Source organism: Drosophila nasuta, chromosome 4, assembly GCF_023558535.2.
Source record: "Drosophila nasuta strain 15112-1781.00 chromosome 4, ASM2355853v1, whole genome shotgun sequence".
NCBI lineage: Eukaryota > Metazoa > Arthropoda > Insecta > Diptera > Drosophilidae > Drosophila > Drosophila nasuta.
In genome coordinates, this window is record NC_083458.1 from 550,142 (window position 1) to 564,526 (window position 14,385).

General features: G+C 32.7%; 3 protein-coding genes across 11 annotated transcripts in view; 2 read left to right on the top strand and 1 right to left on the bottom strand.

The window, feature by feature from the left end:
• The window catches only part of LOC132794917 (paired box protein Pax-6), a 33,309-nt gene extending 29,086 nt beyond the window's left edge, over positions 1-4,223 (top strand). For 5 of the 8 annotated variants that reach the window (XM_060805215.1, XM_060805210.1, XM_060805211.1 and 2 more), the window contains 6 exons: positions 655-740; positions 825-1,083; positions 1,658-1,753; positions 2,636-3,166; positions 3,673-3,780; positions 3,862-4,223. In XM_060805215.1, coding sequence (XP_060661198.1) covers positions 655-740; positions 825-1,083; positions 1,658-1,753; positions 2,636-3,166; positions 3,673-3,780; positions 3,862-4,022 — 1,241 coding nt within the window. In that variant the 3' untranslated portion in view covers positions 4,023-4,223. The remainder of the gene's footprint in view (positions 1-654; positions 741-824; positions 1,084-1,657; positions 1,754-2,635; positions 3,167-3,672; positions 3,781-3,861) is intronic. The other 3 variants (XM_060805216.1, XM_060805218.1, XM_060805212.1) reach the window with 2 other exon arrangements.
• A 999-nt stretch (positions 4,224-5,222) lies between these two features.
• LOC132794921 (uncharacterized) lies at positions 5,223-12,711 on the bottom strand. 2 transcript variants are annotated; one of them, XM_060805230.1, is made up of 3 exons: positions 12,421-12,711; positions 11,408-11,958; positions 5,223-5,741 (listed from the first exon to the last, which is right to left on the bottom strand). In XM_060805230.1, the coding sequence occupies exons 2-3, from the start codon at positions 11,946-11,948 to the stop codon at positions 5,647-5,649; spliced, it is 636 nt and encodes a 211-aa protein (XP_060661213.1). In that variant the 5' UTR covers positions 11,949-11,958; positions 12,421-12,711; the 3' UTR covers positions 5,223-5,646. The 2 variants fall into 2 exon arrangements, with proteins under 2 accessions (XP_060661213.1, XP_060661212.1); XM_060805229.1 differs by having other exon boundaries at positions 5,680-5,741; positions 11,176-11,958; positions 12,421-12,709.
• LOC132794919 (uncharacterized) lies at positions 7,429-11,491 on the top strand. Its single transcript, XM_060805219.1, is given in 3 exon segments — positions 7,429-8,739; positions 9,137-10,438; positions 10,440-11,491. Coding segments are annotated over 3 exon segments (2,220 nt in total). The 5' UTR covers positions 7,429-7,854; the 3' UTR covers positions 10,473-11,491.
• Positions 12,712-14,385: the final 1,674 nt, after the last annotated feature.

Consider the following 14,385-nt stretch of genomic DNA (forward strand, 5'->3'; position numbering starts at 1 on the left):
CTTGAGGATGACATCGTTTAAGTCTTCTCCTGACTGTAGTGCGATGAGCTGGCGTTAGGCGCTTAGCCAGGCTGTTAGGGTGACCTCCAAGCCTCTCTGTATATTTTTGGGCAATTGTCTGTATTCTATCGCCAATTTTTGGTACTTTGGGGTCGCGCTCGATGTCCGCCGTTCTCATGTACCATGGAGCTCCTGAGATCCGCCTCAGCGTCTTGGCTTGAAGTACTCGTATTTTGTTGAGGTGCATTTTAGCTGTGATACCATACACCTGTATTTCATAGAACAGGCTCGGAGCTAAAATGCACTTGAAAATTCGAACTTTGTTGTCCAGTGAAAGCTTGGTTTTAGCGGAGAGTAGCCAGGACATACGATTTAATTTGGTTTTATATGAGTATTTTTTAAGACTACTACTTCATTTCGCATTATTTCGTTATCATCTGCAATCGATACACACCAAGGTTACGCAAACCGAGAGCTCTGCTGGACTCGATTTAACGGTAACAGAAATAGAGAAAGAAAAAAAGAGTTAAAGAGATTTAAACCGCTATACACATTTATTTTATAGAGATGACATGATTGTATATTGTTGACAATATTTATTATACCAAAATTAACAATAATTCGACATATTTACACTTATATGCTATCTTTTAGATGAAAATCGGGATGTAAATATGCATGTTGAGGAGGATGTGAAGCGGCAGAGGTTCGCTTACGGTGGAGACCATATATATCAAAACGTAAATTTTGCCGATCAGTCCGATTTTGCCACCAATTTCAATGTGTACATTTTCTGCATCTTATCTACTTCTACTTCTATTTAGATATGGTCTGGCAAATGGTGCATCAAAGATGAGCACAAATTGCTCTCCGAACTGGGCAATTTAACAACTAACAGCAACAACGGCGTGCCTACTTATTATGAGGCGCCACCTAATGCGTTTTCCTCCAACTCAATCTCATGTGCTAGTGCAAGCGTCGGGAGTACTATTGGGAATGATTCTACAATGTTATATGATAGTATTGCAACAATATCACAAAGCCAGAGTACTCTATATACGCCACCCATCGGATCCTCAATTGGTGAGTTTTAAAGCGAATTTTGAGTGTCATCGGAATCGTTTATAATCGTTTAGGATATAGGTTAAATTTTTCACACTAATTTGTAAGGTATGATAACACAGTTATTTACCTTCGAGGGCGAACTAGCGTTAATCCATTCCATAAAATATGTGTATACTTGTCGATATAGCTATAGGCTTATGTCTTAAGGAAAACCTAGATCCTCAGAGTCTATGGTACTATAAATATTTATTGACACACGTGTTCCAATCCAAAATCTAAATTTTTCATCTTTAATTGTTTTTAATTTTAATTTCGACAAATAGTTAATTTGAGAAATTTGGTTATCAAAGATAGTTTTAAGTACTTCAACAGCTTTCAGTTTAGATTGAACTTGTTCTCTAAACGGTCACGCTGAGTTTAATTCCATTACCACTCTGCAAAGGACTGCAGATTATATACCTACATGTATTTTGTAAAATTGTATTGTTTTATTTATTTATTAATTTTGTACTGTTTATTATTTTTTTGATCTACTCTTATTTTGATTGTATGTGCCATGCTGGTTCATTAAATCTATGAACTGTAACTGTAGGCAACAATTCATTGACGCCCCTAGTGCCTATAAGTTTGCAAGATATGAAATTTAGCACAAATGTACAGGAACAGACCATTCCTCCCTTCTATACAGGTAAGAAAAACGTCACAAAACGACTGAACCATATGTTTTTTTGCATACAAAATGCACAACGATATCCGAAAACAAAAATTACTTGTAAATGCTTCTCCTTATTTGCACACTGCAAATTAATTTTTAATTTTTGAAATTTAAATATGGACATTTACAACAAAATATTGAAAAATAAAAATGTGAACATCAATTGAAAAAAGAATGATGGGATTCAGTAGCCATTTAAAAAAAAAAAAATTAATTTGGTCAAAATTAATAAACCCGATGGTGTTACGTAACAAAAAAGTCAAGACTTTTGAGATTGTCTAATTAAATCGCATTTAGCTACACTTGTTGAATTAAAATATTTTTACATATAATTCATAGGATCGTCGTCACTTTCGGCATTTACATAATTTTGTTTTTTTCTTTGCGTTTGGCAATACGATTTTGGCATTACGTTTCGTAAATTCCGAGTAAAAAGTAATTAGATAAGCATAAACCTTATCAATGAAATAAAATAATATTGTGTATTATATAAAATACCAGAAAAACCCACTCCATAAGATAGAAAAAGGCATCTTGATATAGACTTGTTAATTTCGACTCTATGGTAGCCTATAAACTATAGTTTCCCAAAAATGTTAAAAGAAAACAACATCGCCAGTGGTATTTTACTTATTAGGTTGAGTGGCATTTAGTGCTTATTTAACTACCGATTTTATAGCTATTAATTTGGATTGGTTTTGAAACACAGAGCAAATGCCAATTACATGTTTTATGGCTTGTTGGTTGGTTGTTTATGAGATGTTTCATATTAAATCACATGTCAGTAAACGTCAAAAAAATTCGACACATTTAAAATGTCAGTACAATAATTTATACAATGGTTTTAACAATTAGCAATAGCCATCGAAAATGGTAGTTATGCAACAATAACAAACTTGGACAACGACAGAAACTCAACGAATATGGAAATTATTGAGTCAAGTGCTGCAAGTTGCAATAATTCGTCAATTGCACAATTATCAACAATTGGAGTTGGAGTTGGAGTTGAAGTTGAGCAACGAAACGATCATCAAACAACAAAGGAGTCCGGCAGCGTAGATTTGACGGGAGAGGAAAAGTGCAATAATAAGAGCCAACATCGCAATGACCTTGGAAAGCATCCCAGTGGAATAGGCCATTCCGAACATCATGATATACCAATAGCTCCTCTGATGAATATCGAGAATCAACAACTACATCAACAAGAAGGCACGAATATCAATGTCCCACCTTCTTTAATACTCCTACAGTCACAGTGTAGCACTAACAGTTCTTCGACGGGCCAAATACGATCCGAAGTCGAGGCCAATTCAATAAGCAACAGCAATAATGCCTCGATTTATACGACGCCCACATTGCTTCCCAGTTTTAGTCCCTACTCCGCAGGCAAGTGCTACTACTAAAACTAATTCAGTTCACAAGTTCTTCGAAGTCGACGTTGAAATCTGTATCACTATACATTTACTTGGTGGTGGCTCTTTCTTTATTATATAACATTTCACATAAGTATGTATGTACACACATTATGAGACTCCAAACCTTTAAGATTCAATTTATTTTTGGTAATTTAGTTTTGTGTTTTGTACTTTTATCCAACACAGGGAAGTTAAAAAATACAATACTTTAATTGAGTCTGGAACACACTACTTTTAACTTGAAAATAACTTTTTTCAGAAAGAAAAGTCCAGAAAAAAATTGATGCTTTAGGTTGAATAAATACTTTTCTAAACATTATTTATCCTTTGGGTATCGGGTATAATAACAGAAGAAACTTTTTTTTTGCACATCATATTGAACGCAGTCTATTGCATAAAATTATAAACAGTCGATAACTTTAAAATCCTATCAAAATAGTTTGTCTGAACTTGAAAATCCTACGTGTTTCTTTGCAGCATGCGGTCCAGTTGTGCCAAGTACAGATTACACATATAATCCTGCCTATACACAATATGGTGGTGCTTATGGTTCGTATAGTTATGGCACTAGTAGTGGATTAATCAGTAAGTATTTCTAAAAGGCAGTTGTAAGCACTTAAAATTTATATATTTGTATATCGTTATATTGTTTTATTGTTAATATAGATTCATCATATTATTACGAATGTGGACAAAATCAAGCGGGTCTCAATCAAGATTTACGCTCGCCTCTTGCGGCAACTAGAGCAAACTCGCTAGCTTCAGCCGCATCGCCAACTGGCAGTGCATGCACTAAGTCGGAGACATCAGACTTATTTCTTGTATAGGCCGTGGAGAACTGCAACTAATTCTACAAGTACATCAGGGATAGCAGATGTTTCACAAAGTTATACGACACCTAAACGCGCGCGGAGCATATATAGTGTTTTTTCGATATCTTTGAACCGAAATTTTAAATATAGTATTTATTTTAAAATTTCTACCCTCCGATCTGATCAAATACATTATTAATTGTTATACATCATCAATGAATGCTTTTCTCAATATCACAAATACGAAATCTCGACGATTTTCTACGAACTGAACTCATAACAAAAATTCTCATACAATTAGTTACTTTGCATTTAATACATTGATTCATCATTGATTATTATGTACATACATATATAAAAACATAGCACACTCAACATAAAAAAAAAACACTCTATCATACTAATAATGATTATTAAAATGAATAATGTATTATTACAAATATTTTAAGAAGGGTATGAAAAGATAGAAATACAACAAATATACCAAAAAGTCCACTAAAGATACTTTTAACTAAAATCACAAAAACAAAAGTGAAAGTTTTCCTAATCACAAAAGTAATTGGGGAATTAATAAAAATGTTCTAATAACAAAACATTTGTACATAGTGATCTGTATGCAAATTAGTACACTTATGCTAATTGTGTTTCTCTGTTAAGATTAAAAAAGTAATTATTAACTAAAATTTAAATAAAATTTATTTAATTATACTTTTTGCGATATCCATCTGAAAATTTGCTTGAATATTTCATTTACATGGAGAAACAAGAAAAACTCATGAATAAATTGAACGCAATAGAAATATCAACGAAATTGTTTAGAAAACGAATACATTTCAAATACTGAATTTTTATTATTACTTAATTGAATTATTTATATATGGATAAACTTAGAAAACTATTTATATATTATTTATATTTACTGATGTAACAATTTAATATAAAACTTCGCCTGTACATCGAATTTTATGTAATTCGAATTCCAATAACGATAACGTATACTCGATACTCGATCATGCAGCCGATAATCAATAAGAAAGCATATACCAAAATCTGTATAAATACTACATATTTCATAATTCGTAAAACCCACACATGTAAACGATTATATAATAAATGTAAACAACTCAAAAATTAATATGAAATTTTTCATTTCTACCAGCCCGTACATATTTATATTATCATTAATATATGCTGTTATAATAATAAAGGAAGAAAGCTTGTCCGTCATAGTCATATAAAAACAATTTTTTCGAGCACAATAGATATGTATGTATGTATGTATGTTATATTTCTCTGAAATTAGCTAAGTCTAATTAATCTTATTTAGTCAGATATCTCGATAAACTCCTACATAGAAAGACTATTCTTCTTCCGCAGACCACAATTTTAAAAGATTTCTGTGTTGCAATTATTATTAAAATATCCATTTAATGTCACGGTTACGCTGAACAGCGATAGACCCTCAGCTGGACCATGTGTACGCTAGATGGCAACTATATCTAAACAATTTACAAAGATTCTCCGCCAATAGGAAATTGGATGATTGACGTCTATACTCGATTGGGCGCATGCTCGTGACCGCTTCTCTGGAAGTGTTTTTTCGTTTTTTTTTTACATTTAATTATTGATATACACTTTTTTAAACGCCATGTTTGCTTGTGTCGCGCCATATGTCCCAGAAGGTTGCCACATAGTCGAAATTAGAACCAAGAAAAATACGCGCTAAAATAAATGCTAGAAATAAATAAAATTAAATTGTAAAAATACTAGAATTTACAAAATGTTTATACGAAAATAAATTAATGTTATATGAAAATATTTATTGGAATTGGGCGAAATCTGTATAACGGCAATATTATCGTTCCATTTATTCGGTTGAAATTATTTAATTATTTCTCGTCATGTATCGATGCCATACTCATTGCTCATTGTAGTGCCGATAGCGAACTGGCCATCGATAAGTAATAGCGATTTGAAAATGGATCATACCATTTAATTTGTTCAAAACTAATGAATATTCACCAACTTTACAATAATCATTAATATTGAATTTAATAAAAGTCACAAGATCAATGTCTGTTGCTGCTTTTATATTGCGGTTGCCCTAATTTATATTGATATCGATAGGCCTTCACAGTGGTGGCAGCGGCAGGCACTGCTGTTGCAATAGAGTCGAGTCGATAGGTGTCACACAGCAATGCCAGTAGCAACAACTGAGCGGCAACGACAACAGTTCAAAATATATTGAAAATACATATATTCATAGAGTATAAAATATACCAGATTATCAACCGAAACCAAGTTAGGCCTAACAACAACAGCAACAGTTTTTTTTTTGCCATATTTCAATTTATTAAAACTACTGAATAATACGTATTCAAAATTGCAGTTTTCAGCTTCTGCATATATTTGCACTAGCAAATGAATGCATTAGTTTTACATTTATAAATTTTTCAATAGCGCACTTTAACCATAATTTTTGCTAAAGAAAATTAACATATTCTAAATATAATAATATTGTTTGAATAAAATTTCAAATTTGTAAAAAAGTTGGCATGTCGAAAAAACCGTACAGCTGTGCGTTGCGTCCGAGGTTCGAAACTCGAAGTTGCAAGTCAGCGGGCTGTCGTGCCAATAATGCAGTTTTCGATGGATTTTTCGGAAGTTGTTCATAAATCTAAATTGCATAAAGTCTAACAGATGGCGCTTACGACCGTAGAATGTGTCGTTTTGGTAAAACACCACCTAGCGACGAAGTAGGAAATGTGGCAGAGGCGATAGCCAGCAATCGATTACGAAATATCGACGAGGCTCTCTAGCATTCTTCTCAGCTACTATGGATTTAACCTAACCGAAGATTGCATAGATATGTGAAACAGCCCAGATAGTGATTTCACTGAAAACAGAATTATTGCACTGACCACTTATTGATATTATTTTAGCAGAACGGAAAGGAAATCGCGAAGTCGGCTTTATCATGTTATTTACATAGCGATGAATTGTCGTGGCATAAAGGTTTTGCATTCAGCATTTTTTTGCATAAAAGAGTCAATTTGAATGCACCTTTGACACAATGTTAACGAATATGAATAAGTAGGGTTGTAAGGTATCGTGTGTGTGTGTGTGGGTGGAACCAGGGTAAACAAAAAATGCACTAGCATAGAAATAAACGTTCCTTAAGAAGTAAAAAATCTATTCATTTATCGAAATTTGTGGTAAAAAATAAGTGTTACTAAATATACGATCACCAATGTAGCATCATTATTGTGTAGGTGTCATGTCGTCATATGTTTTGTGTCTGTATGTTTGTCTATACTAGCATGAGTCTGATTATATACAAATGTATGTATATATATTGTATATGTATATATACTTTGCGGCTGTTGCTGTTTAATGTTGACGGTTGACTCTGCTTTGGGGTTTTCAGTGAGTCAGTCGGTTCTGAAGTGCTGGTTTAGCAAGTTCGTTTAGCTTTCTATCTGTCATTTTGTTTGCTGCATTCGGAAGTAAATAAACAAACAAAATGAATGCGTGGAATTTATTAATGTGAAACACAAGATTGTAATCATACAAACACGCACACATACATATACATATATGTATGTATGTATATATAGTATGCAACACCATATGCAATTAAAGATTTTAAGTTACACTGTGATCTTAAAGTTAATCTTAACTTTGCGAGGAGCCTACTTTAATTTATCAGTATTTGTAAAATGTTCAACTGACGTAGACAGCGAATTTACTTAAATTAACTGTTGTAAGAAGAGTAGCGAGCGATCTACAAAATATCAAATATATATATAACTCATGTAAGCCGTTTTTGAGGCCATGTGGTATTAAAATGCCAATACAGAATGAACAGAATGCCGAAATAATCAAAAGTATTTGGAATTATAATAAATTCGAAATTGGAGGAATTGGAGGACAACTTCGACATGGGCTAGTGCAAGGTGCACGACAAATTTATTCTATTAAAGGAGAAGCTAGTAAACATCTATCCAAATATTATATTGTATTTAATCTCTTGAATATTAAAAGAGAGTTAAAAGAACAGCAACATGTAGAACAGCAACGGGAACTGGCAATACAACAACTGAAACGACTTCGGACACATGTTATGTATTTATCGTATACATTAACAAAATTATGTCTTATCATTGTCTTACTATTGCCATTCCTAAGTATGCACAAAACATTGATACAACAAACCAATGCTCAAAATATTTTAGACCCGATTCCTTTATCAATTGCTAACTCCAATTCAGTTGTAAACAGCTTCAAGTTTATACGTAACAAAACTCATCAGGCTCATCAAATACCTAAAACTATTCGAAGAAATCCACTAAGCTTCTACGAATACTATAACAATCATTCAAAGGAAAACGGATATAGTCTGATAATTTTAAGTCAATCTAAACATTTCTACGCTGAAGTTGTCCATGAGTCAAATAATAAGTTCTTAAGTACAAATTCCGTGCAAAACGTGAATTCTTTCACTTCTGCCTCGACAAATCGAACTAAACGATATATTAATGTTAAAGATAGTACTGCGTCAATACATAAGATTATACATAAAAAAGAAGCTAGCAGCCAAATATTGAAATCAACATCAGGTGAACACAAAAACAATCACAATATATACAAAAACTCGAAAAATAGTCAAGATAAACTAACCAAACTAGTTATGAATGGACTTGGCTTAAAAAAACTTCCAGATATGAAAAAGGTAAGACGATTCATTTGAACCACCATTATCTAATAACTAAGATAACGTTAAAGTGTGGCAACAATTTTTTTTTTGTAATACTCATGTTTTGACAATATTCAGTAATAGCAATAATTTCATTTATATTTAATTGCATAAATTATTTACTTTAAATCATCAATTTAAATAGCTTGCACATAATTGTTTATTTCTCATTTTATCATTAGCACAGCCCAACAAGAATATTTTAGTTTATTTTTAATTGCACACAGCAGATGCTTGTAAAATTTTATTTGTAAAACATAAATGTACTAGAGGACTGTAATATTTAAACTTTCTATTATTCGAGCTTGAAATAAATTTAATCTGTGAAAATGTTGTCCCATAGTACCGATGCTAACTATTTTGATTATTACAGGCAAATATAAGCCAAATCGAATACTCAAGGAAATATATCGAATACTTAGAGCGCCTTAGAAAAAGAAAAATTCGGAAAAACAATGACGATGATGACATGGAGAATACTGCAACTCATCTTCAGATTTATAGCATCGTAACAAGTAAATTTAAGGACATTACACGTAAACGGAGGCATAGTAGTGATCGTGCCATAAGATCAACGAAACACTTTAAGAATTCCCATAGACGTGTTGGCAATCATAACAAACTGGACGAAAACGATAAGACAAATATTCTTTTACACTTCCCATTAATGGTAAATGATGCTCAATTCAACTACGAGCAAATCAATGAGGCTAATGTGAGGCTAATGATTCTATATAATCCTTCGCTGGCTATACACTCAAGGTCAGTAGAAACTGATTCCAAAGCATTTCGTCGAAAAACCAATAATCGATATTATAAAAAGCATGCACAAAACGGAACGGACTGTAAAAACGATCATATTAATAACTATCGTAAATCAAAAACATTCATTCAAAAACCAAACAATAGCAAAAGGAAAAAACACATTTTAAATTTAAAAGTCTATCAATTGCTGAGATTGAACAAACGTCAAATTCTAGACGGCCGCCAAATTGAGTTCGATAACGATTTGAATTATAGCGCCACGAGAGGAGATGAAACTTACAGTCAATGGCTGGAATTCGATGTGACCGTAGCAGTTCGATCCTGGCTGAACAAGTCTCGCGAAAATCTTGGCATTGAAATACAATGCGATAAATGTAAACGTATAGGAGCAAGGATATTAAGTGAAGTTTCAACATTAAATCCGCATTTAATTGAATCCACATCCCACCACATCCAAGACCAATTTCATTTGACGCCGGTGTTAAACATTATTGGTCAGATTGGTCGGACGCACAGTGAAGAAGCAATTCACCCACAAACTCTAAATTTGAAGTGGAACAATCAAAGTCATAACGACTATTTTTACCATCGTTATGGACAAGGCCAAGGTTCCATAAAAAAATTGCCAAATAGTTGCTATAGAGCGCATCAACGGTGTTGTCGACATCAATTGGACGTTGACTTCAAGAATATCAAGGGTTTCGAATTTATCATTCAGCCAAAAACTTTCGATGCTGGATATTGCAAGGGTCGATGTCCTCCACGCCACAATCCAGCACACCACCATGCACTTTTGCAGAGTCTAATATGGCAACAAGATCACAATCGCGTACCTCGACCGTGCTGTGTCCCTTCAAAGCTCACCGAAATTGAGATATTACATGTGGACGAAGAGCATAGTGATAAGCTGAAAATATCGACATGGAGCAATATGCAAGTTATAGAATGTGCTTGCTCTTGAAAAGGAAGCGAATTTTGACTAATTTTGTTATGTTTTAACAATATATTGTACATTGTAATCCTCGAAAAATATTTTTATTCGATATAAATAATAATAATAATAATATTAGCAAACAATATTGGTATATTTATTAAAATTATTTTATTTATGGTTAATCGTCGGCTTGTGGATTCTAACCCAAATCTAAGTTTCTGAAAATTACATATGTAGTTTTTCTGTAGTATATCGTCATTGTCTTCATATTTACATACATTATATATATAATATATAATATGCAGACGATGACATGGAAGCAACATGATTGTCTAGTATTAATAACACTATTAGGCAATCTATATTTATTACTTCCGATTCTACTTTGCTTTGCTTTGCAAATTATATTTATTTATTTATTTACATGTTAATTACTATGTTAAAAATTATAATAACTAAAAGAAGGGAGTGCTAGCTGCTCCTTAGCAGCTATCGACTTGATAGTTAACTTATATGTTGCTTAATATGTTGTTGACATCTAAGAATTATTTGCAAACTATAAATGATTTAATTGCTTATGACAATATGCAAGAGCTGTCAACATACAAAAGATAATGCCCAAATATTTAAATATTTTCAACATTCTTTTCTTATATTCGTATTAATACTTTTTTTATTCGACAGAAACATATTATTTAGAAAAAAATATTTACCAATTGCTAAGAAAATCAAAGCCCTTAGGAATTTGAACTTTTTCAGGCAATAATTTACATTTTTCGGCATATTCATCTTTGGTACTATCTTCGGAATCATTTTCAGTTGAATAAGTTAAACTACCTTGTCGAGTATTTTTCGACCCCAAATCGGATAATATGGTTTTTTGGTCGTCATCGCTTAAATATGTGAATTCCGCTGTAGTCTTATTTTGAATCAAGCTTTGATTACCTGTGTCTTCCATTTTGCTATTAACAGTCATAATCGGTGCATTGCCAACACCAATACTTGATTCGTTGACAACCTGATCCTTGTCGCCACTAACAAAAATACCGCTATTGCTAACGATCACAGATAGGTTTATTTGAGATTGGGTTTTATAACTGAATGGGAATGAATGCTCATCGCGGTAGTCGCCAATGGTCTCGTCGTGGATCATTTTTAACCCGACTTTTTGAATATTGAATGTATTTAGAGATTTTTTATCATAATTATAATAATTATTTTTAAATTTCTGGCATTTCGTAGGCCCTTTCTTCATATCTTCGCTTATTTCAGGAACAGCGTTAAAACTTAATATATTTTGATTGTATCGTGTAGCTATTTCGGGTTTCATCATAGTATCATTCAATATATCATCTTGCTCAGTTGACTTCAATGTAAACCACACATTATCATAAGCCGCCTTTACTTCGCTTATGTCGAACGCAATCTTTTGGGCAACAGGATTGAGATTGGCAAAATAGCTGTTTATTTGCTCGATTGTGACCATTTTGTGGATTCTGAAAGAATTTTGTAATTTTAATGATTTTCTTTTGCAAAATATTTAAGCAAGTTGTGTGTCAATAGTCGTAAGAAAAAAATGGAATATGTAGAATTATGTATAGGGAAGTATTCCTAATCTCTATATTATAAATATATTCTTGAATAAGTTGAATAATAAAAATCAATAACATGACATACATACATAACGATATCTATGTATATAAATACAAATGTATACATACATACAAATGTATTTAACATATGTATGTATGTTCAGACATGTGTATGTTTGTAACACATTTGTACAATTTTATTATATCATTAATAAAGTTTGTCTTGTCATGTATGGATGTCCTTTACTATTTCTAAACTTTATCTAAATCTTTTTTAATTACACTGCCACAATTCTCGAATACATTCATGCATACATACTTATTTAATCATCCGCTATGAAGTAGAATATTTTGGAATTTACTTACTATTTAGTTAATAGGAATTAAAAATGCGCAGCGCCGAAAGAATTTATGTTTGTGAAGCTTGCAATATGAACATAATGTGGCCAAGACTTCGTCAGGAATAGCCTGATTTACAGACATGCAGAAGGGATGCAACATCTCTCCAAGACAATAAATTTTATTCAATACTTTATTCCAAAATTAAGTCAGATTACGATTAGGGTTTTAATTACATTATTAGATTGTATGAGATATTTACATACAAATTTAATACAATATTATTATATATTATTTTATTTAATATATTTTATATATCGATACATGAATAATAATGACCCGTTTCCACCGCACCAAAAAAACTCGGTTCTTTTCCATTCAGTTTGAATGTTTCTTCCGCCTCGTGTAAAAACCCATAATAGCCTATTTCCATTGCACATTGGGATGAAATGCCTTTATTTTGGCCATAACCGTAATTGTAAAGCTAGAAAGTTGAAACTTGGAGAATTTGCTGCCCGTATTATTTGTGAATTTTTTTATTTTATTTTTTTTTTATTTTGTTTTTTAATCATCTTCAAATCGTTTTCCGGAATCATTTGGAATTACGTCGACGCAAACCCAGTCAAAAGTAGCGTTGACATTGCGATTTTTATCCAGCCAAACTTCTGGTAAGTCACCTCGACGTTGTTTGCTATTTGCTAACCCCCCCGCAAATTCCCGCAAATTAAATTATTTAAATACTATATGAATATACACATAATAACTCATACTACCAAATAAGTTGTTATTTGAATGTTGTATCTTGTTAGATATGTTCCACGATACACAAATATTTTAAGATTAGAACCAACAAAGCTACTGTTTACGTATTTCATTAAAAACATGACAACACAAAAGCACATATAATTACAAATATTTTCTACAAACCATTTTCCAATTTAAGGTTTTTTTAATTGGTCAAACTGTTTGAAAATACGAGAACGCCGAAATTAAGAAACTTGACAAGTCAGCAAGCTTGCACGCACCACGTGGCAAGAACAGCTGACTTTCAACGGCTTGTGGAAAACGATACAAAATACCAATTAAATATTTTCGATGTCTACGACCTTTTCGTAGCTTGAAATAATCGTAACATTATTGATATATTAACACGAACTTTTTAGATTTTGGCCAAAATAAAGGCATTTCATCCCAATGTGCACTGCACCGAAACCTCGGTTTTCTTTGGTTTTTTTCCGTTCAGGCCGAATGTTACGTTCGTCCCATGTAAACCCATAAGAAAAAAAGTCAGTTTTTCTACGTTCGCGAGCTACGTAGAGCTAATAGCGAACGTACTTTTTGGGTAATTACGCGATATTTTGATCGATATGACAACGAAAAAGAGCTCACCACTAAACAAACTGCTGACATTTAAGTGCGCCAAGGTATGAAAATAGAAAAATAAAAATTGTATTTTGCTTTTTAAAGCAAATTTTTTATATTTTAGATCAGCCAAAAAACTCGAAAGCCGTCAATATCGTGGAGTGGCATCCACGAGGCTATGTTGTTCGAGTTATGGGAGGAGAAATGTAGTGGCTTTTTTGGCCAATCCACAAAGGCGCTCCACAAGGGTGCCAAACTCCTCCCTATTAATTCGAAAATTATCTTCAAAAAATGATTCGTTGTTTCCAGGAACATCGCGCTTCCAAAAACACCCATGCCGTTGCTAAAAAGTAAATGTATTTATGCAAATATTACATTGCTGCCAGCAAATCTACTTATGTACATAGCCCCAAACTGATGGCGATTTCTTTACTATTGGCAATGGCCTATAATCTATACTCCGTTAATTTTTTTTCCTTCACTTCGTCAAAATCCTCATAAAAATCCTGTAATTTAAGAAAATTTTCCATTTTAAAATGCGCGTGCTGTTTTTAAATTGTTCGCCATCTCGTGTTTACATTTGAACAGCTGACATTTCAGAGCCATATTGAGAATTTTACCGTTGCCCCG

Excerpts from the sequence above, each read along its gene's own strand:
- LOC132794921 (XM_060805229.1), bottom strand. The coding sequence starts at position 11,948 with ATGGTCACAATCGAGCAAATAAACAGCTATTTTGCCAATCTCAATCCT. Across the intron at positions 5,742-11,175 it reads TTTGATTTTCTTAGCAATTG|CATTTATTTTAGCGCGTATT; the intron begins GTAAATATTTTT and ends ATTTATTTCTAG.